We start from the raw sequence: 23,653 nt of genomic DNA, 5'->3' as shown, positions 1-23,653 counted from the left end.
ATAGAATCATATAAATGGAATAAAGAATATAAATATTGTTCTGGCTTCATACACATCTGGATGTTGACTGTCCTGTTATTATGTGGTGACGGACGTCTCCACGGGATATCTGTGTCCGACAAACACTCCACTGTAATGTTATTACTTATTGTTATCTAAATTAAAAATCAAGACACAATTTGCAGATGGAGAACGGCATCTCTCCGATTTCTGCATCACGCCTCATTATTTGCTCACTTCCATTATCTGTGTCACCCACTCGTTTCCCTCTTACCGAAACGCCTTCGAAGGAGCTGGTGTTGAGAGCCCGGTAGATCTCGGAGGTGATATCGTGGTTGTTGTAGTTAAAGTCCTCCAGACGCCGGCCTCTGGCCTTCAGCGGCGCCACGGTTTTATTGAGGGCGAGGGCCAGAGCCCACACGGCGTCGTAGGCCAGAGGTGCCTCCTGGAAGCCACCCGTCTCCTCCGGGTTCATCCCCCCCAGACGAGACATCAAGGCAGCCAGGAACTCCTGCGACGTCTGGGAGAAAGCGGGTGAGAAGGTTATCGGAGGGGAGGAATGTGAGAAGCACCACACTGAGGCCGCTTTCATATGTGGAACAGACTCTAGAACTTGGCCGAGGTTTTGAAGCATCTGGAGGAATCCCTGTCTGCATCTCGACCTATTTCAAATGAAAGATTTGACAAAACCAAGCGCTTTCATGGTCAGAAACACTTCGCTGCATCTCGCCTGAACTTTTAACCTCCCATCTGACAGCTGGAGCAGCAAACGCTGGCTTCAAAACGCGGCCCATGAATGTTTTCACAGCCGCTGCTGATTGTTGTGCTGCATGAGGGAGGACGGAGGAGGAAGAGCAGCGGCTCCAAAGCAGACGCTGCATCCGTCAGCGCTGGGTTCCATTCTTCATGGACGCATTTAACGCATTCATGAGCTTTAACCAAAAGGACAGAAGAAGATGGAACTAATTAGTAGCAACAAAGCAAAATGGAGCTCTTACACTAACTGAAGTGAAAGAGTTGAGCTCATCGCGGGTCCAGGCGTCGCTCTGGTAGACAGGACGTCCTCTTATTAAACACCCTGCTTCCCTTTTCCTCCCCCTGGCATTTAGGGCTCCGCCACCACGCTAACCGCTGCCGTGTGACATTTCTTAAGGAATCGTGTGACATTTTGTAAAATATGCTTGTTTGCTTCTTCGCCACGAGTCATGTGAGACGACTGATCATGCATGGAAGCTAAAAATAAAGCCGGAGGCAGCAGGTGATTATCTTAGTGCAGCGTTTTGACTGGAAAGAAGATGGTGGGAGGTTTATTATGGCGGTAAAGAACGAGCAAGTAAACAAAGGGAGGGATGTGTTGGCCTGTTTCATCATACAACCTCATCCGTGCTCCAGGTTTCGCAGGGAGATGTCATGTTTCTTAATTTGGCCTGATGCAAATCGATGTTTTCTGGGTTTGAACTGTAATAATGCGTCCTTCTGCAGCGCTGGGACTGCAGGAATAACATGTGGGATTAGGACGTGTCATCAGCGATAACCACTAACCGCTTCCCTCAGAACAGAGCGTGATAATAAATGTGTGACGCGGGATTGATGCTGCAAATCAGCGCCGCCTCCCTGTGGACTCTTTGAGACCAATTAGTGGCCTACACACTTCCAATTCAGCTATGTCACATTCACCTCATTGAAATTCCACCTTGGCATTTAAATCTGCCACTACCTACTGAAAACTAGCTGACAATGTGCTCCTGCAGACCCCGCAGTATTGGCGCACCAGCTCCATCGCAGTCCTCCATCGAGAAGAAATCTGCCAATTTGGAACTTGGAAATTGAATTTGAATAGATTGAGTGTGAGCAGGAGTTCTGGCTGTAATTCTTATCGCCCGCTGAGCAGCACATCAACAGCTAAATCAGCAGGTAGAGGCAGGTGCTGTATGAATATAAACAACAGCTGCTGATGAAGTGTGACAAAGGAAGGGAGGGAGGGGTGGGGGGGCGAGCTGGGTGGGGCGGCGGAGGAGAAAATGAGCAAACGGTGAAGGAGAGGCGCCGGGGGCGAAACACGCACCCAGAGGATGATCCACCAAGAGGCAGCGAGTCAGAAAAGGTCGAACCACGGCGAGAAGGAGCGGCGTAAGAGGAGTAGAGCAGCGAACGGCAGGAAAAGGCAGGGAGGGACCCAGCGCTGTACCTGCATACGTTCAGGGATCATTTCAACACGGAAACCACATTTCTCCAGGAAGAAAAGACTCAGGTCACACGCAGCTCACTGACGTCAGGGCTCCACATGTGTGGTTTCATGGGATGGAGCCTTTTCAGACGTTTGTTATGGATGAAGAGGAGCGAGTGTCAAACGGCAGCGCTGACCACAACAGACTGAGACGAGGAGCTTTAACGACCACAGGTTCCACTGACGCAAACAGAAATAGTGCCAAATTCAATTAAAAACAAGCACAAGCGTCACAACTTCTGGATTCAACAGCTCGTTATTTTTTGTTTTCATCTCTGGGGAAAAAAATGCAAATCGTGAGTGTTTTGACTGTTGGAGGAGATTAATGAGGGTTCCGACAGAACGTGAGGCGAACACATGACATCAAGGTGCACGCTCGCACGCGATAAAGAGGTTTTTACTCGAGGGCAAGCGAGGGTCACAGGTCGACTCGAATCTGTGTAAACGCCGTTGATGCTGCAGACTGTAGATCAGGAAGCGCCTGACGTCAGCAGCTCATTAGTCCTGAGTCCGGAACTGCTCGTACAGTCCAGTGTTTTCTGCTAGAGCTATCATTTATCCTCTGACCAGAGGGGAGTTATTTTTCAAAATGACGTCGTTCATATTACAATTCACGTGATTTATTAATCAGAACTGATTTCATGTGCAGCCTTTTCAGTGGTCTGACGTGTTCCCACCATGTTCGAGACGCCGCGGACGGTCTCGGGGTTCAGCATGACGATCTCTGTGGTCACGTGACCCTCCACGGCCTCCGTCATGTTCTCCACCGTGCAGTTGATGGCCGGGTCTTTGATCTTGAACCAGTTGTCTGCGTACCAGCCGATCAGGAACCACACGTACTTCTTCCCGTAGAGCTTCTCCTTGAACACCTGCAGCCGGGAGGGAATGGGAGAGGGAGGGGAGAATTCTAAGTACGCACGAGGAGAATTATTCCCAGAGACGTGTTAAGCGTGTTGTATCAGTGCCAAACACGGAAATTCATTCAGACATTCACCCAGATCATTATGGAGCGCGGTCTCCAAACACCCAGACAGCTCCAATCTACTGGGAGTAATTGAGCAGGGAGAAGGTACAGACCTCACAAAACACCTTCCTGGCTTCAGTCTCATAAAAGAGCCCCACGATGATCCTGGCATCCTGGCGCTGCGTCAACACATGGAGACAAAAGAAAACATTGCTTACTCACATCAGCAGCAATAACTTCACAAAGGCACAGCTTGATGCTGCAGCGCAGCGAGCCCAAGTTCCTGCTGCTTCACAGGACGGCACGTACTGCTGTTCAGGAGCGCCTAATTAGCATGGTGCATTAATTTCGTCTATCAAAATTGCCTCTATGCTAATGATACCGCGCTCAGCTGTGAGCCAGAGGAGGAAGACGAGGAAGGAGACGACCAACAGCTGAGGTGAATTTTTAATCAAAGCACCTTGAGGTTCTTGACAGCGACAGCCGGGTCGGTGAGGAAACTCTGGCGAACGCTGATCTCGATGCCTGCCTCCTTCACCCTCTGCTCCAGGTCGTCCAAAGTCTGCAAGATGAAAGGAAAGGACAGGGGGAGACGGGGGGAGAGAGGGAGAGGGAGAGACAGGTGACAGGTTGACGTCTTAGAGGAAGACAAAATGAAAGCAAGCCAGAAAAAGCTGAAGTGTGGATGAGCAGAGCGCGGTTATACAACAAACAAAGAACTGCATCATAGATAATAGATTTTTAGACAAAGAACATGGCTGGAAAGAGAAATGAAGAATGTGAGGAGGGACAGGAAAGAATGCGAGAGCGGGATCATTAACCTCCATTACAGGAACTAACCCAAGTGTCATGGTATCGACCGCCGCGCCTGAGAGAGATGTATCGCTTGATCAATATTTCTCACAACCTATATTCCAACAAATTACTTCAAAAATCCTCCAGCAATCGTCGGGAGAGGTTGCCAGAAGGTGTATCTCACTGCCTGAGACCACAACAGCAGGCAATCAGCCATCGCAGGCTTTACCACGAAATGAAAGGCAGGAAAAAAGGAAAAACAAGCTAAAAGAAAAGTGGGACGGAGATAAAAGGCGCAGAGCTGGAGGCGGGGATTAAACGGCACTGACCGAGGTGAAGACTTCGGTGGTCTGCTGGATGGTGGCGATGCGGGTCCACTTCCACTTCTGGAACAGCTGCACCCGGGTGGGGTTGTGGAGCGTGGCCGACGGGTGCGTGCGGAAGAACGTGGGGAAGCGCTGGCGGTTGGACAGGGCCGGAGAGCTGGAGCCATAGGACAGCTGGAAGAGGAGGAAACGGGCGATGGAGAACAAGAACGTATGACTGAATGCACCCTCATACCCTCCACCAGCAGCAAAGCAGTAAAAGAGTGGAAGTTTGGGAGGAAGGAGACAGAGGAAACAGGGAAATAGACTTCACAAGGTCCTTCCAGGCATCAGTAGTAAACAGACTTCAGTCAAAATGTATTCATATCAGGACGCGCTTGTTCCTCCCTGTACACAGTGTTCTTTGATGGCAACCGCTACAAACAGCGAACAACAGAGAGGGAAGCCAGAGAAAAGGCACAGAACCACAGACAATCCCTGTTGCTGCGGTTTCATTTCCCTCCACTGCTGCCCTGCCTCCGCTTCCGAGTCAGGCCGCTAAACTCCGTCGTTTCAGCGGAACACGGGAAGTGACGCGTTCTCCCATCGCACCCAGAACAAAGAAAACATGGTCTGATTATTGGCTGCTTTACTCGCATCTATGGGATCTGAACTCCCTGAACGTGCTGTGGATTTGAGTCTGTGGCGTGAAGGCAAATGCTAAGACGCGCCCAAAGCAGAGGGTGGCGGTGGAAGGTAACGGGGGGTTAAAGGTAACGAGGGGTTAAAGGTAACGAGGGGTGAAGGTAACGAGGGGTTAAAGGTAACGGGGGGTTAAAGGTAACGGGGGGTGAAAGGTAACGGGGGGTTAAAGGTAACGAGGGGTTAAAGGTAACGGGGGGTTAAAGGTAACGAGGGGTTAAAGGTAACGAGGGGTTAAAGGTAACGGGGGGTAAGGTTAAAGGTAACGGGGGCGGCTGCTCCTCTAACATTTAGCTTCACAGCGACAACTGCAGATAAAACCCTCGACAGGCCTCCTTTAAAATGAGAAATCTGCCGTTCAGGGAGCCATTACAGATACATAGAGCCTGTGCCACCTCTGGCCCATTACCCACACAGCCCTGGGTTGTTCACTGCAAGCAAGGGAAGGTTTAATGAAAGAGACCCCCCCCCCCCCCACCACCACCACCACCACCACAACGTGGACTCCCGACGGTATCGGAGGCTGTGACAGGCAGACGGAGGCATCGATATGAAGCAGAGGAAGCTGCACAGGAAGAGACGGCGCTGAAGGATCTGAGAAACCTGCAGCAGCTTTAGAGGACGACACATACTCAATAAATATAATAAAGGCGATAGGCAAATACAGACTTGGCTGCAGGAAGCGTGGAGGCTTCACCGAGGTCATCAGAATTCAGACTGGAGCGACGGCGAGCGTCAGGAGGACACTTCTCTGCCAGTTAACAATGGTTCAGTGAAGCGGAGGGATCCCGGACTCATTAAGATTCATCCTCGGAGGCGATCTATGCTAAAGTTGTTGAGATATTTTACTGTGGCTGGACCAAAGCATTAAAGTGAGTGACAGATACACATGGCTCTCCCCAGAGGTGCATCACCAGCGCCGCTAAAAATACCATTCTATAGTGACACCGTTTTCCATACGTCCCAGTTAATCTGCAGCACCACAATACAAACAACAACAGCGGGCTTTCCATCACAGCTCAGGTGGATTTACTACAACAAGGCACCACAATTAATCTGCTAAGAGCCCACTATGCAATGTGCTGACCTTAAAGAACAAATTAGAATGAAAATCATTTCCCTTTAATGATTAGTTAATGGCGAATCAACGGCTGAACAAGGACTTGGAGTTAAAACAGTGACCTGTTGTTTGCGAGACTCTAATTACATTGTAAGCACAACAAATTAAATTCCAATCACATCAATCGCACACTGAGGTCAGATCTCAAACCCTGTGAAACCATAAAAACGCGAAGGCAAAGGTTTATAGTGGATCCAATCAGGTTTCTACAGGGTTTCATTAGCGCGTGTGACGGAGCTACAGCAGCTCTGCGACACCAACACTAACAGCACATCCCCACAAGCACCAGCATATCTCCTGACTGCGTGCCGGCCGGCTGCTGTAGCCCCGCGTAGCAGATCAATGCCCATCTGTGGCTTACAGTGCTTTTAGAAAAGGAGATGGAGGATCAAATTAACGCGGTGCCAGGAGGAGCCGATGGAGAGCCCCTCCTTGATCAGCGTCCAGAGATGGAGGTTGCTTTTGTCTCCCCGGCGCTGTGATGAGCCTGTTTGACATGCAAGGAGGCTCCTGCAGGCACAACGCATACAGAAATAATTGAGTGTGGCGGTTGGGAGGTTGTGCCAGTGGTGGCGTGTAGTAAAGAGAGACAGATCTCTTTGTGTGTGGGGAGAATCAGACGCTGGAGCTGAGGGAGAAAAGCGGAAATGAGAGTGGGAGAGATATACAGAGATGGGTTGGAGGGAGGGAGGGAGGAAGGAAGGAAGGAAGGAAGGAAGGAAGGAAGGAAGGGAGGGAGGGAGGAAGGAAGGAAGGAAGGAAGGAAGGAAGGAAGGAAGGAAGGAAGGAAGGAAGGAAGGAAGGAAGGAAGGAAGGAAGGAAGGAAGCAGACCAGCTTGAGTCACTGGCGAAAGACAAGACAAAAAGAGGAAGACCGTTTTTAAGGGTGATGACGAGACAAAGGGACACAGAGGCAGATCACGAGAACAGATTGTTCTCAATGAGTAATCTCTTGTTGAAACTTCAATTATAGGACAAAGTTAAGTAGGAAGTGAGGCAGAACAAGAGAAGACGAGAGAAGCAGATAAACAACATAAAGCGATCCGAGCGTCGGACCCGGCGCCGGTTTGGAGACGGGCTTTATGGTCCTGGTGTTTATTGCTCCGCAGAGCGAAGCTGTTGCTGCAGCACCGCCAACGACTCGGAGCTAATTAAAGGAACATCGTGAAGTATTTCAAAATCAATAAACTGCTACAACATCAACTCTTAGTGTAATTACAACAACTACAATTATAACAAGTCGTTATTTAGATGAATGCAGCACATTTCCATGAAGCTGAGAGCCCATGATGGTCTGGAATCCCAACAGCTGATTCATGTAACGGCACATTTTACTTAAATCAATCTGATATAAATTAATGCACACGTTCAACCTGTCACCGTGGAAAAGGGAGAATGGGAGACAAAGGTTTAAACCGTGTTCCACGCTGAGCAGATGCTTCTTTTCTCTGGTGCCACGGTTGAGACTGAAGGTCAAGGGCGACCTCGTCTCAGCAGCAGCAGCCGCTCAACAACAGGCTCCAGTTGAACAGTCGCTGCACCAACAGGAGCGAGCGTCGAAGCCCAGCTCTCTGCTCCATGACGTCTGACTCTCATTCATTTGAATGTGTGCACTCTTTATTTATGTGTTTCTGTGTATAAACGTGAACACAAACATACATTTGAAAGAATCTAATGTCCTGACATGGCGACATTGAGTAAAGGACACTCACCACAATAAGGTTCCACATGCGCGCGGCCTCGGCCACCAGCGTGGAGACGCCGCTGCAGCCAGGCATCAGCACGATCTTAATGGGCTCCGTGTACAGAAGGTCATAGAGCAGCTTGGTGGCTTCGCCTGGGTCACACTGGAAGGACAAGATGAAGAAGGGGTTAAAACACAGATGGACGGACAGACGGACGAACGGACGGACGGGGACACACACACACACTCACACACACACACACACACACACACACACACACACACACACACACACACACACACACACACACACACACACACACACACACACACACACACACACACACACACACAGAGGTAGATCAATAATCAGGAAGAGGAATGAAGTGAGGCCAGAGACAGATGTAACTGATGGAGAGGATGAGAGACAGATTTATAGGGAGGAGACAGAAACATAAACAACAGAGAGCTGGAGTCTGGACTGCACCATAAACAGCAGAGCAGATAATGTTAGGAGGAATGACGCCGACGGAGCAGGGAGCCACGAAAAGGCAAATGCAAATGTGACGAAAAACAAGCAGAAGGGAAAAAGAGGACAAGGACCAAAAATGAGAAGAACAAAACAGACAAGGTCAAAACCAAATGGCACAGAAGTCGCAGGAGCAGCAAACAAGCAGATGCAAATGTGAGCAACAGAAAGAGCGCGTGCACAGAGTTCACGTCCAGGGAGGAAGACGGGCGGAGCTCCAACAGCAGCGAGGCGGCGGCGGCGGCGGCGGCGGCGGCGGCCATCACAGCTGCAGCGCGTCCAGGTGGGAGAGAGGACCCCACGCCGTCACTCAGATTCCACACACAAACACCGCCGCGACAACAACGTCACAAACAATCACTCTGAAGCCGAAGACGCCGATGAGCAAATATGGCTCCTAATTGGTGTGTTTGTCTCAACAGCTAAATTGTCTCTTTGAGACAGCCCTGTGATTTCTTCTGAAGAGGTAATCACCACTCAGGAGCTGGGAACATGTGCAAAGGCTGTGCTTCTTATTGACTGATGTGTTTTCCATTAACTCTAGATTGGCTGGAATTACAGTGGTGTCATGTCATCGCAGAAGAAGAAACGTTCACATGCTGAAAGCTCCGGCTGCTGCTTCACATCGCTACGTGGTCGGTGAGACGGCGCCAGCGTCCGACCTGAACCCAAACGCCCACGTTAACACGGCGCCGTGAGCCCCGCGGCGACGCTCCCCTTCAGGACGAGGTTGTGGCAGGTTTGTGCTTGGTCCCAACACAAGCAACAAAAGGCTAAAGCAACACGTCACATATCAACGCTGAAATCTTCACGAAAACACTGTCCTACGATGATGAGCTGGTTAAAGTCTTGGATTATATAAGAGCCCATTGAGTCCAGTGCGGCTCTGCTGACGTCCTCCATTCACTGGCTTAATAGAATTAGTATTGACTTGGAAGCAGCTTTGCAAAATTGATGGCGTTCAGGAACAGGCAACCTTGTGCAGCGAAGGGTTGAGAGGATGCAGATTCCGCTTCCCCTCAATCACGACACCAGCTGCCTTCCCAGATCACTCCACTGGTCACCTCTGGTGTTTCTGGGTGAAATCAGCTGCTGCATTTTCAGCTGGCTCCAGCCTGATTCCTGACCGACGCGAGCTGCAGCGCTGCGTTGGCGCCAGGCAGACGCAGGCTGAGGCGCGACCTCGTTTAGGCGCTGCCTTTCCCGCCGGTTGTTTGTGTTCGCCGTCGCCGTGGCTGCGGGCCGGCCCCATGCTGAGCGGAGGCTCGTTAGCGTTCTGCTGTTTAACGGTACTCTGATGAGCAGCAATTTACTGCCTTAGCAACACACTGATTAAACAACTGGAGCCAACATTTTCATCTTAGCATTGATTAATTGTTAATATGTTGACAACATATAGAATTATAGTTCAATTAAAAGCTTGTTTATAGGAACTATTTGTGTATATTGCTATATTTAATGTTGTTTGCAATGTTTAAATATAGCAAATAAAATATAAATATATAATTATAAAAAATGTTAAAATATGTGTATATGTAATATAGCTACATCAATAACATTGGCCCATCATAGCTTAACAATTGCTGGGGAATCATCATAATGTGCTTTATTGCAGACAAGTGTTTTCTTCATTAGCAGACAAACATTGGTTCCGTTCGGTTCCTTTGAATTCTTGAAAATCAACATGTTGAGTTTGCAGGAGTGGAAGATGGCACTAAAATAAATCTGATACTAAAGCCCTTCATCATTAATGTACGAGCAACGAGAGAAGCTCGGCCTTTTTCAGGCTCCACAGCAGCGATAATATGAAAATGTTAACAGTCTGTAAAAATATACATTAAAGCGTGCGCGCAGCATCATGTCCTATAGTCCAACCTTTCAATCATTCGGCTGTTTTTATGTAAAGCGAAACATTCGGCAAAAAAATGAGGCCGCGGTGCATTGAGAGGTGAAGCACACAGGTTCCGTCTTACTGGGGAACGGGTGTTGGCAGGTAGGAAACGCAGCCGCAGGAACCTCGGCTATTCTTGGAGGTCTGTCTTCCACAACCCTCTGGGGTCATCGCCATTCCCACTTTCGTTTCCTTCCCTCCTCGTCTCATGGGAGCATCTGGATTGACGGCCTCGATGCCGCGCACGTGCACGTGAACCCACACACGCGTTAGAAATGAAGCCGGGCCACGTTTAAACGCTGCTCGCGTGTGGATCAACGAGCGGCAGCGCTTCTGTCGCTGTCCTTGGTGCTGAAATTCCCTGAGCCAATATTGGTGTTGATGTTAACATGTCGACGCAGCCGCTCCAATCAGTCCAGCTCATCCTGCCAGAACATTTGAAAGAAACTGAAGGTTCCCTGAGCTGGGGAGGACTGGGGAACACAGCGCCTTGTCATGGCACACTGTAATTACACTCCCGACCGAATAATATAAAAAGAGGGTGAAGAAGGGCTGAAACAGGAGCCTGGGGACAGTGCGGGTATTAGTTCCCAAAGCATGCAGGACTACATCTTAATTCCTGCTTAATTACGTCTGGCTCCCCACTCCAGCCGTCTGCGGACACGCACGAAGGGCAGTGATGAACAACGGTTCCGCCACAGCGGATGGGAAAGTGTGCTATGGCTGCCAATTAAAATAAAAAATAAAGGTGTGGAAAGGGAGCGCAGCACCTTGGTTCACCATTTCCCTCCATCGCTACTGTCTCACTCCATCACGGTTAATAATTGATCAAAGTTTGCAGCCTCGGCTTTGATATATCCATGGTAACGGCGTGTGTGTGTGTGTGTGTGTGTGTGTGTGTGTGTGTGTGTGTGTGTGTGCCTGTCTGTCCGCGTGTGTGCGAGTCTCAGGCTGTAAATAGTCTGGTGCTGTCGCCAGAGTAGCCAGAGAAACAAGCCGCTCTGCTTCCACAGCGTATCTGCATCCATTATAAGGACAGACCGGGATTAAGTGTCGAACTTCATGAATATTGTAGGATGTTGAACAAGCTGTGTGCGCCAGTGTGTTAAAACATGTTTGATTTGTTTTCGGCCCTGCTCTCAGACGCAACAAAGGCTCCTGATCACGATCACGTATTCACGTCGGGTGCTAAATAATTACACTTCTTCAACCTTGATCTTGGATGGAAGCAAACAGGCTGCTGCTTCGTCACCGCCTCGTTTTAATCCCACCATTAAACAAAGACTTGTGCTCGCGAGGTGATCCGCTCTCTGACCAAACAAATTATAATAACTGGATGTATATGCAGCTGATTAATCCATGTCCTTATAATTGCTCCCCTGTCTCTCGGAGGTGTGAGATGCTAATTTGAATTCCTGCCAGGTAGAAAAAAAAGATGTGTGCAAACAGAAGCGAAAAACCTCACTCTAAAGAAAAGTGCTCCCAGAGCACGAGCAAAACATTCCCCCCGGACGAAACCCGAGGAGGGAATTAACCAGTGTCACTCAGACGCCGTTAAACCAGTGTGTTTGAGCCTTTATCCTCACGTACGTCAGCCACATCCAGACGCACAGCGACACACACATATCTGATCAGTTCTGATTGCCAAGAACACGGTGTGTGTGTGTGTGTGTGTGTGTGTGTGTGTGTGTGTGTGTGTGTGTGTGTGTGTGTGTGTGATGCACTGGATCAGCTCTGCATACATCCAGCACACACATATTTTCACAAAACCCAAACCTTATTTGTTTCTGTGGTTTGCTTCAAGAGTAACTGTGTTGCCATGCCAACCCTCCCTCCCTCTCTCGCTCGCTCGGTCTCTCTCTCCCTCAAACACATACGCGTGCACACATACACTCCTTCTCTCTCCCTGCTATTCTGCTTAACAGGATTCCAATGCAGAGCCTTGTACACCAATCAGAAAAAAGCTGGTAGCAAATTTCCAACCATTCCCCGTACAGTTAACCCTTTGTGCCCCTGTCACTCTCCAGGCAACTGTCCTGCAGCAGGGTGATTGATAAGCAGCCTCGGGAGCGGAGACGTGAGGGGACGCCTCATAATTGTTTTCAGTGTCCCCGCTCATCCTCCCAATGTTAAAACAGAGGCTCTCGTTGGGGGATGAAATAAGGATCCAAGGTAACGAGGCACAAATCCAGCATTTCATTTAATAAGATAAACAGTGTGCTGTTGATTAAAGTCTGTGTGAGTGTAGTGGGTGGTAAACTGGGGCAGCGAGGGGAAATGAAACCAGTCGGGGGCGGATATTGAATTTATAGTGGTTGATAATGCTGACATTTTGAAATACCACCGTGATTAATGATTGATGAGCAACAAACTGGAGGTGTGTTTGTTCATTAAGCACAAATGGGTGCTGAGGGCCGAGTGGCAGCTCTTTGTGCAGCGCGCTGGCGACGTGATGGGCAGATACGACCGCCTAGGATCTGATTAAAGCCCTCCTTTTACACCTGTGGCTCGTTTTCCTGGGGTCAGAGCGTCCTGGAGTTCAGCACAGCAACATTTCCTAGAGCTGCTACGACTGCCGAGAAAAGCTGCCTGGAGAATAAAAGCAGCCCCTCACTCTCAAAATGAGAAAACACTAAAATAAAGATGAGGGTGGTTTCATAGGACGCACCTCAAACAAAATGTCACAACAGCCGAAGTCGCACCTCGTGCTAATTCGAGAGGCAGATAATGAGATCCCTCTCCGACTGACACCACACACTTAAGCGCGCACCTCCTCCGACTCCCCTCCACATGCACTCACCATGCTGTCGTAGTGGATGAGCTCCAGCTCGTAGTCAGGCAGGATGTCGCTCCTGTTGTTGACCAGGTCCAGGGCCATCTGAGCCGAGGGCATGCACGCCTGGCCGCCCGGCCAGCCTCCGCTCATGGGGAACAGCGCTCCGATGTACAGCTTCTTCTTGCCTGCGGACGGCCGTGGCCGGAGGAGGAGCAGAAGGATGAGAGACGCCCGGAGGAGCAGCGCGTGAGCGCGGACGGAGGGACTTCGGCTCGTCACCATCGCGGCTCAAGGTGAGCTCAACCGGAGCGGGTCGCCCGCGGTGCTGCAGTCGAAGGGCGTGCGGGCGTGCGTGCGTGCGTGCGAGCGAACGTGCGACTAGAATGTAGACGGATTCAACACGTGTCTGGCGCCCTGATCAAAAAACGCATGGGTGAGTTTGGACTCGACGCCGCGTTTTTGCAGATATTGTGTGAACCAACTTTTTACGTGCAATCGCAGGCGTTTGGCGAGTGGAGTTAATAATTTAGTCATGGTATAAATCAGCACAATGCCTGGTTAATTATGCATGGCATGCTGGATGCTTCGGAGCAAAGTCAAACACAGTTCAGTCAGCATCATGTGATCAAAGCGCGCAGCCAAGTTCCAAAGGAAGCGGCTGCTGCAGCCACACTATTTTAAGCATTTACACGCGGTTGTGACTGAATTCAACGACCGCGCATCTTTCCATCAATCATGGTTGTCGGACTGCGCGTCCCTTACTCACGACTTTTACGCAAAAATGACGCGCTTAGACGCCGGAATCCGCGAAGAAGCCGCCAACCAGGTCAAGTGACTGTGGATTCAACTGAATAAAAAGCCGCAGCCTGGCGCGTGAACTGGGGAGTGGAGGAGCGGAAATAGCAGCCACATCTCCCTTTTTAACGCCGTCTCAGCCCGTTCCAACAGATGAAACGATTTGCCGCGGAAAAGCGAGCGCGCCACAGCTCTGCGTCTGATCCACTGCAGCACCGACTGGCTCCGAGTGTGCGCGAGCGAGAGAGAGAGGGAGCGCGCGAGCGAGCGAGCGCGCGAGCGAGCCAGGACAAGTCTGAAATGTGTGCCGAGGGAGAGGGGAGAGAGAGGGACGAGAGAGAGAGGGAGAGGGGAGAGAGAGGGAGAGGGAGAGAGAGAGGGAGAGGGAGAGAGAGAGGGACGAGAGAGAGGGAGGGAGAGGGGAGAGAGAGGGACGAGAGAGAGGGAGAGGGGAGGAGAGGGGAGAGAGAGGGAGAGGGAGAGGAGAGAGAGGGGAGAGAGGAGAGGGGAGAGGGAGAGAGAGAGAGAGAGAGAGAGAGAGAGGGGAGAGAGAGGGAGAGGAAGAGAGGGACGAGGGGAGAGAGAGGGAGAGGGGAGAGAGAGGCAGAGGAACAGAGGGACGAGGGAGGGGGTCTCTGGGCAAAAGCTCCTCAAAGGTTTTCTAATGAGTTACACGCTGGGCTCAACTTTTTCAGAACATCCAACCCGAGAGTCCGGCGCAACCTCATTTTATCCCTCCATCACCGCTGGCAGCTGTTCATGTAGCTATACGGCATTTTATTATCGTCCTATTCAACATTGGTTCAATTAGTAACACGTTTTGGTCATTTGAACAAACACAACTGTAACACACATTCCTTTAAACCCACTAATCTCATGAGCTCAGCGGTTGGAAAAAAAAAGAGATGAAATAATCACATTAATCTTCTTGTAACACATAAATCAAAAGTGTAACTCAATTAGTTTTTAATTAGACTCAATCAGAGTCTGAATAGTTAATGAGTAACCTCAAATCAATTTCCCCAAATGCTGCAAAACATTAATACTCAATTATTTGTAATTATGCTTGAAAACTAAATCATGCTGTTCGCTTCCAGAGCCCAGTCGCCCTCTAATAATTTAGCCCCTGTCAAACGGCAGAAAATATATATTTCACGTTTCACTGAAGCCCAAGGTGACCTGTTAGAATCGCAGTTCAAAATGCAAAGATAAGCACTTTATATACTGAACGCAGCAACTCTGGGTTTATAATCTGTCACAAACAGCCATAATTCTACTGTTATCGTGATTATTATTTTGGAGGTCCCAGCGGGAGCCGAGTGAATTATCTGAGGAGATGGTTTAATGATTTGGTCAACATTAAAATGAATGAGGGTCTAAAACATTAGAACCATCCATAATGCAGAGCAATAAAACAATAAATCACTTTTCTGGCAGCTTCAACTGAGAAATTAGATCCTGTAAAAATAGAATTCACAGACGCGCTGCTGCATTTTGTTGACTGGACTTTACAGGCGTACGTGATAAACTGGCTCGTTCTGAGCAGCAACAGTAAACGTTCCGACCCGGCCTCTCGTTTACTACGTTCTCAGCACCCAGTTCCACACTGCGAACGAGCCCCTTCGGCAGCGGCCGAGTCTTCCTGGATAAATCTGGACAAGCTTCTCACAACTGGATTCTGGCAGTTTAGTCCATTCTTCCTGACAGATCTCTCCAGTTCTGTCACATCGGATCAGGAACGCTGCGGAACAAGTGCCATGCTCAGGACTGTCCTCAGATGTTCTGTGGGTTTTAGTGGGAGCTGGGCCGGTGCAGAACTGTCACTTCCTTCACCACGTCGCCACCGCGGGTCTCTGTTTCATCAGCGGGACGCTGAGCGGCACCGATCCAGTCCTGCCGGGACGTCTGAGGCCCTGCAGGGCTCATCACCGGGTGCTTTTGGTTTTTGGACTCCATGCAGTCATTTTTATGGCAGTTTTATGGCTTCAGCGTCGTATTATTGTGTATTAGCATCATAATAATTTAGCTACTTAGCATAATATTGGTAAAGGTAGAGCTGCTTTCCAAGGCAGCTACACATCTCCTGTAACAAATAGCACTACAACCACAAAGAGCTTCTGCCTGTTGCACAGACTTCCATCTGGACACGCGCGTGTCATTTGGAGGTCGTTTTTAAACTGACGATTAAAGTCCTCCATGCATTCAGAGACAGGAAATCAGCCCACATGTAAGTTGCACCTCACTAATCGCTCGGAGGCCGACACACACCAGCAGCCGCGACCTCCTGTGCTAATTCTCAGCTCATTTCATCTGGGCTCCGTAAAACGCTGCCCTGAGGAATCAGCGGGAGCGGAGGCAGGTTGTATCGATCCGAGCGGCCGCCGCGCCTCGTCTGGGACGCGCGCGGCTCCGGTCCACGCGGCGCGCGAGGCTGGACTGTCTGCACACCTGCTGCCGGAACCCTCTGTTCGCAGCACAGTCTGTCTGGATTCCTGCCACACAAAGAAGCCGCTCGCAGCCTCAGCACCACAGCGGCTCCGGCCTTTCAAACCTGAGCCCACTCATCCAAGCCTGCTTTCAATGCTCGGCCTCTGAAATGCATTTTTGATGGCGCTTCATCTTAAATAAATGAACCACCTGAGGAATCCTGAAGATCAACAACCTGCTACAGTACAGAAATGATTGACTCCACTCTGATCCCATCGTGTGCTTGTGACTTTGCAGCTCTAATTGTAACGTTAGTGCTACAGTTCCCTTCGGAAACTGCTTATTGCAGCAATTGAGAAGAAGGCCATTATTCCTCTAGTCTAAATTAAAAAATCCTGTGTAGTTAGGCGATAGAATATGACTATTATGTAACTTTGGTTCATTACCCAAATCTCATTATCAGAATAACTCCATGTGGCAGAGAGCTATTCACATCCAGCTGCTAACAAGCCCTCACAGGCTGAGGTGAGTGTACTGATCATCTGCTGGCATTTGCCTTCCACTTCCACCTCCTCATCCTCTCTGCCGTCCTGTGACCCATCCAACGCACAATCAATTATTCAGCCGTGAACTTTATACACCGCTTCGCTTCATGCGGCTGCAGCCGACGCGGGCGAGAAAGCGCCGGCGTCAGATAGCGCCGCGCTAACAACCCCCGTGGTGGCAAATGCCACACTCGGAGACGACATTAGCAGCGGCGCAGGCTGGAAACGATGCATTCGGAGCGTAAGTGCTGTAGCATGTTGCTGAGCCCCTAATGAAGGCGTGTGCCGTTTAAACACCCGGCATCCTTCAGCTTAATGGCCTCTCCTCCTGCTGCCACCGTTAGGCTGCTTCTGTCCTTCTGCATTTCACTACAGGAGAAGAAGAGTCATTGTGAAAATTAGTTATGAGGTCTTTAACGTGACATCAATCAGACGCCTGCAGTTCACGCGGCGCTGACGTTCGGCCTCTTACGTCAGAAAGCGAAACGCCTGTGTTCATCCACCGAAGGTCCGACGCGTCGGCAGACGCTGGTGCCGGGTGGGATCATGGAGGACGAACGACGGCCAGCGAGAGAGAAACGCAGCGTTCAGAGACGTGGAGACAGTCTCATCACTACGTCATTTGTCCTGCAGCCACTCACCACACACTCTGCAGCGCCTCAGTTATTAAAGCAATATATCTGAGTGAAGAACAACAGCTGTTAAACTGCAAAACAGCCACCGGGCCACGCCGCCGTACGCGCTGCAGGAGGAAGAGCCCTCGTCATCATCACAAACCAAAGCAACACTCTGCGGCAGCAACTCTAGAGTCCAGAAATCTAAAATCCTAAAATGAACAGAAGAGTGGAAACTTGTAAACAAATCATCAACTTTGAAGCCACACAAACAGCTTCTATTGGTTGTGCGGCTGCGGATTTGTTTCAGCGTACGAGCAGAGATGTGATCCTGCTGCGTATCTGTGCCTATAAAAACACACCGAGGGGAGAGCAGACACAGACAGGAGCAGGGTATTAACCTTTCTCCTGCTGAGGAGGCAGCAAGTGGGTGGTGATGGCACATCGAGTGGAGAGAGAGAGAGAGAGAGAGAGAGAGAGAGAGAGGAGCCAGAAGGAGGTCAGCATCGAGACAGTAGATGGAAATTTCTATTTGTGGAAACACTGTTCTCGGCTGCTTTGTTAATTATGTGTTTGTCAAGTCTGTCCGTGACATTTGGAAAGTTTTTATGAGCAACTTGTGGGAATACGCGCATGGAGCTGTGCATGGAGCTCATACAGGTGAAAATGTGGCAATAACCAGCCTGTGAATCTGTGACCTGGAGCGTTTGGCTCTAAAAAGGTCCCTCACGGGTTTAGGCCTCATTAAAATATAATAAGAGTCTAGTGTTGGGAGGCTTCCAAGGACTGTAGCTCCAGTATGATTCAATATCTGCCTTAATGTGGTGACTTGTCTGAGCCGCAGCAGCAGCAGCAGCAGCAGCGCCTGTATTCATCATCCCTGCAGGGATCAGATGCAGCTTCTGTACCACAGCGTGTTTGGACCCTCTCGTTTTTCAGGGGAGGCTGAGTAAGCACATTAGTTCATTTTCAGAAATGACCTGCTGTTAACTCACACACTGCAACACTCACAGGAATAGAAATACACAGTTAAAGTACCAGGATGCGCAGAGCGAACAGAACGGGCCTGAGCTGATTATGTTCAGAGCTGAAAACCCACAGCTGCTCACGTCCTTCAGTTTTACACATTTGTCTTAATTTAATGTGAAAAACAAGCAGTCTTTGGAAATGGCACTTCATTATGATCCTTATGGGATTTAATGGTCTTAATCTTCTCTCTCATTCATAAAAGAAGGATTTTCTTCATACTCAGGGGCACAGAAGTGATGTTCCTCGTGTAATGAGCTGGTGAGAAGCTGGGAGAAAACGCTGTCAGCGTTTTGATGTAAGATATGAAACCTAATTTCCTTAACTAGTCTGAGTTTACTGATTAATTAACTGTAATCTTAATTAATGATTCAGGCAGCAGTAAAACCTTTAATTGGGAAAGTTGTTCCCAGAAAAACTTTCTTTTCCCTAAGAAGTCGTGTTTTCCAGCTGGTGGGGATTTAATCCTGGAGAAGCAGCACTTGTCAGTGCTCCAGGCGGCTGCTGCCTCAGAGACACGCCCCAGTTCGGCCGTTCCTCCCCGCAGAGCGCTGCTGCCCCCTAGTGGCCACTGCACGCACAGCGCCCAGCGGTAGGAGGAGGCAGAGACTGTCTTCTGAATAGATCACTCGAAAGTTGAAAACTGGTCTCTGAAATGTAGTTACCTAAGAGCTATGTTTTGCAAAGCTCGGATGATTATCTCTGATGTCAGTGTTACATAACTTCAACAGCAGTTTAGTTACCATGAACTTGGATAATGGAGAATTATCTTACCTGTGTAGTTTCTGTCGTCTTTGGGAGACATGTAGGGAAAAAGGAAGAGCTGGTTAGAAAATACAATTCAGGATGAATAATAATCATTTTGCTTCAGCAAAGATTTATTTAAACAAAGTCTGATTCTGATGATCTGCTGCATTAAAGCTAAAACCATGGTCGTCCACTAGGTGGCAGCGATACAACGCTGCAGAAAAGCACAAACTGAGGTCTCCTGCCAAGCAGTGATGTCTGGCAGGAGTTCCCCACCGAGATATTATGTAATCCTTTGATATTTTACAGGCATGCAATAAAAATAGAGTACACAGAGTTACAGGTCTATGGCGACATAGACGAGCTATGAGCAGCACTGCTGAAGAACATCTACATGTAAAAGAACGGCTCACAATGAACCACGTTCTCCAACTGTGCTGATAATTCCCTCTTTCATCCTTTTCAATACTACCATTCCCATAGCAACTTTACTGGTTGCCATGCCAACACCTACGAATACCAGTTTACAACCGGACCTCTTTCTGCTGCCTTATTGGACGAACATTTACTCATGAGACACCAAAAGTAACTGCGACCACTTCACAAATTTCCAAAGCCCCGTGATCGTGTACAGGTTCACGCGTCCCATCCTCGTTTTACCAGGCTCCTGATTGGTCGGATCATTTATTGCCTAGCAACCCCACGCCACCAGAGGGACAACAGGTGTCTGTAATTATCTGCCATCTTTTAAACCTTATGTTGACATTTCTGTGAGGCCGGATGATGATAGATGGAATAAGTAATAATAGCTGATATTACATAAACGCCTAATCTTTCATTCCGCTGCAGTGCTTGAACCTGCCTACAGCGCATGCGTCTCATTTGCGGCTGCTCATGGTCACGTAGTGGCTGCGACTCACAGAGGCAGGTGGGTTTGGGTGCGTCCCATTTGCCCAGTTTAGTGCAGTGGCTGAGGTTCCTGCCCTCCAGGATGAAGCCCGCGTTGCAGCTGTAGTGGAGCATGGTTCCCTCCACCGGGGGCCCTGGAGGCCTCGCCGCCACCCGGCCGTTCTCCAGAGACGTCCACACACGGGGGCAAAGCAGCACTGGAGACAGGACAGACGAGTCAGTGAATACCTGCAGAGATGCATGAGTGGAGGTAGAGGGCAGGAGGCTCAGTAAAGTAAATAACTAGGGAACGCTGGGACATAGCATGGAGATGTGCAGAATGTTTCCCGTGAACGGTTTGTTGAACCCGTCAACGTTTCCATGAGCCATATGCACCTAATGTGTCTGATATCAGTGTTTGCCTCAGGGCTTTAGGCGTCAGTCTCCAGGTGCTGCTCAGCTGCAGAGGAAAAATAAAGCTGATGAGAGCAGTAGGAGGGAAAGGAGCTGTGTGTGTGTGTGTGTGTGTGTGTGTGTGTGTGTGTGTGTGTGTGTGTGTGTGTGTGTGTGTGTGTGTGTGTGTGTGTGTGTGTGTGTGTGTCACGCTCGCGTTGGTCGATTCCCCTCCTTTGGTCACTGCACTACACAGTTTACAATGAGAACAGCGTTAGTTCTTCTTCAGCACCTGAAGGCAGAATATGAATGAGGTTTTTCCTCAGCCAGCGTCTGCAGCCGAGCTTTAAAGGAATTCATCCTGTGAGATTATTGCCGCCTTGACGCTCAGCGGCTTTAATCTGAGACGTGTGTGCTGCCGTTGACTTTCAGGCTATTGGACGGGTCTGATTTTCACTCACACAGACAGGCCGCGATGACAATAAGTTACCACTGAGAACCGAACCAACAACAGCATTTGTGAACTTGAATGTCTCACAAAATGGCTGAGCTCTTGATTAGAATTCTGTTTAGCCGCTGACTTTGTTGAGTCTTCCTTCAGCGTGTGTGCACATAATAAAGTCCAGATTGCAGATTACATAAGACGGAGAAAACAAAAATCCTGCTTTAGAGACATTCCACCGACGGTGGACGTGAACGGAGGGAGCGCAGCTCACACAACAGGAACGTGATGGGATCTCTGGCCTTGTTCTCCGTGTGCAGAGGCGCTGTTGATGCGACGTGGGTAGAAATTAGACTCTGTCCAGTAAGAGGATTCTGATCTGCAGCAAGAAATTCCATCTTAAGCGTCCAGAAACAGTGAATCTACTTGATTACTACATAAAAAACGAATGTAACATAACACATGCAGACATTACCCAGCATGCCTCAGTCCATACTTTGATGGGATATGACCACTCAGCTGTGGCCTGCAGATGGTTTTCAGTAGCTAACGCAGGATTGTATGTGTGGCGTTTGGCGTCTAGAAACCCATTTCTTTCTTTCTCCTTCCTCCAATTACATCGAACGTTTAATCCTGTTTACGTGTTGTTTAGAAGATGGATTGTGCTGAAAGAACCTACTGGAAGCGTCTTCATTTGATCGGTGCTCGTCGGCGCAGCCTTCATCAGGATGATTTACACGTTTGTACAGCAGAGCCTGCGTATCGTTTGTAAGGAGGCTTAGTCATAATCAATTATCCAGCGAGAGCACAGTGAGGAGCGTGAGTGGCCGTCCTCCAAAGCAGCGCTCCGTTACAGCCCAGACTCAAACAGGAGGACGCAAAGTAACAGTGCACAGTCACAGCAAGAGCAAGTAAAAGTGGAACAGAAAAACCAACCAAACCCTGTTCACTGAAACGTTAATAAAGTTAGAACCGCTGACGCTTCGCTGTCCTGAAATAAAAATGGCGTCAGGCTCTTCCTCCCCTCAGCTATGACATCATGATGCAAGGTGCTAAAGAAGTGGCTTAAGGAGCAGAAGTGAGCAGTGTTCCCACCGCCCAAACGGACATTAAAGGCATCACAGAAGTTGGTGACGGGACCTCCCGTGACTTTGGTTTGGCACTGATACGCGTTCAGGCTTTCTTTAGCTCGGCTTTAGCCACAGTCCTGTCGACGAGCGGCTCAGCGCTAACAGCAGGTGGACGCAATTAGCAACTGGCTGGTGAAGAAAGTGCAGCGTTTGGCAGCTAAAGAGACGCTTCCACCCAGGAAGAACAAGCCGAAGCGGAGCCTGAGCCTCAAACCCAAAAGCAGATGGGTCCAAAATATGCAACACGGCGCCGACTGCGCTTGAATATAAACTGGTCTTTATAACAATACAACATCAAACCCTAGAAAAGAGTGAGACTGATGTCTGCTCAGTTCACACGTTCGTCTCACTGTGGTGGAAACGGCGGCGATAACGTGCCGTCAGAACAACTGAGATCTGATTTCATTGTAATTTGAGGCCGACTCGACGGCTGCTCGCACTTTGTGAGACGAGGAGGAGGAGCTGGAAAGACGAGAGCCAGAGCAGAAGGAACTCACAACATCTGCTGTGCTGGGTCATGTCCGTCCACGTGCCGTTGGGCAAACACTTCCTGACCTTGGGGCCCACGATCACCCGGTTCCCTCTGCAGATGTACTCGATCTCATAGTCCACGGGCAGGATCTGCACGCTGCGGATCTGTGGAGGACACGGCAGCCATTAAAGGACCTGCTCCATTCTGTCACTGCTGCAGACACTGGGGCCACAGGCTGCAGCCGTAAAGCAGCACCGAGCACGGGGCGCCAGATGTGAACTGAGGGACTCTGGAATAAACCGTCTTCTTTAGAGGTGCTGAAGAAGCAGGTTTGCTCAGCTTCAGATCTGTGTCTAACGTGTGTGTGCATTGAGAACGCTCAGGACACTTGTAGTGGACATCATGATCCTCCTCCAGTCAGATGTGGTGCAGTGAGATGTAAAGTCCTGCTCCAGACGCTGGGACACTAACGCGGACTCAGACTAACATGGACTCAAATGCAGACTCAGACTAACACAGAGTAAAACAGACTCAGACTAACGCGAACTGAGACTAACGCAGACTCAAACATGGACTCAAACATGGACTCAGACTAACACACACTCAGACTAACACACACTCAGACTAACACACACTCAGACTAACACACACTCAGACTAACACACACTCAGACTAACACACACTCAGACTAACACACACTCAGACTAACACACACTCAGACTAACACACACTCAGACTAACACACACTCAGACTAACACACCGTGACTTGTGTGTGGAGTTTCTCTGCTCACATCACGTCTCAAACGTTGAATATGTTTGTGGTTTATTTCACATCATGAGTTTAGAAGCTACATCTGAATCTGTCCCAATCAAACAAACAATGTTCACATATTGTAAATGGGGAAGAATCAGCACAGCGGCAGAAGATGTCATGGCCTCTTCTTAACCAGTGGATTCACACCCTGTAGTTGATTCTAGGGTAAATAGCGTTACATGGACATTAGCTCCAGGTCACATTGGTTGCTTTGTTTATTGTAATTTTAACACTAGCATGCCTGGATTTCTCATTTTATGAAACATTTAATGAAACAAACCGGTCAGGCACAGGCCAATATCTGCCGTGAGCTTGTGGGAAGAAGCCAATGTACCTAATAATTAGTTTTTCACATCTTAATGAGAT

General features: G+C 49.3%; 1 protein-coding gene across 2 annotated transcripts in view; it reads right to left on the bottom strand.

Moving 5' to 3' along the window:
• Nucleotides 1-23,653, bottom strand: part of gabbr1a (gamma-aminobutyric acid (GABA) B receptor, 1a) — a 45,226-nt gene that overhangs the window by 17,862 nt on the left and 3,711 nt on the right. For both annotated transcript variants that reach the window (XM_055503484.1, XM_029129382.3), the window contains exons 4-13: nucleotides 22,498-22,636; nucleotides 20,068-20,253; nucleotides 19,175-19,192; nucleotides 13,018-13,178; nucleotides 7,826-7,960; nucleotides 4,316-4,486; nucleotides 3,652-3,753; nucleotides 3,305-3,370; nucleotides 2,905-3,096; nucleotides 275-520 (exon numbers count right to left, since the gene is read on the bottom strand). In XM_055503484.1, coding sequence (XP_055359459.1) covers nucleotides 275-520; nucleotides 2,905-3,096; nucleotides 3,305-3,370; nucleotides 3,652-3,753; nucleotides 4,316-4,486; nucleotides 7,826-7,960; nucleotides 13,018-13,178; nucleotides 19,175-19,192; nucleotides 20,068-20,253; nucleotides 22,498-22,636 — 1,416 coding nt within the window. The remainder of the gene's footprint in view (nucleotides 1-274; nucleotides 521-2,904; nucleotides 3,097-3,304; nucleotides 3,371-3,651; nucleotides 3,754-4,315; nucleotides 4,487-7,825; nucleotides 7,961-13,017; nucleotides 13,179-19,174; nucleotides 19,193-20,067; nucleotides 20,254-22,497; nucleotides 22,637-23,653) is intronic.

This window comes from Betta splendens, chromosome 16 (assembly GCF_900634795.4).
Source record: "Betta splendens chromosome 16, fBetSpl5.4, whole genome shotgun sequence".
Taxonomy (NCBI): Eukaryota; Metazoa; Chordata; class Actinopteri; order Anabantiformes; family Osphronemidae; genus Betta; species Betta splendens.
Note: the sequence above shows the minus strand (reverse complement) of the source record. Positions and strands in the feature narration are given on the sequence as shown.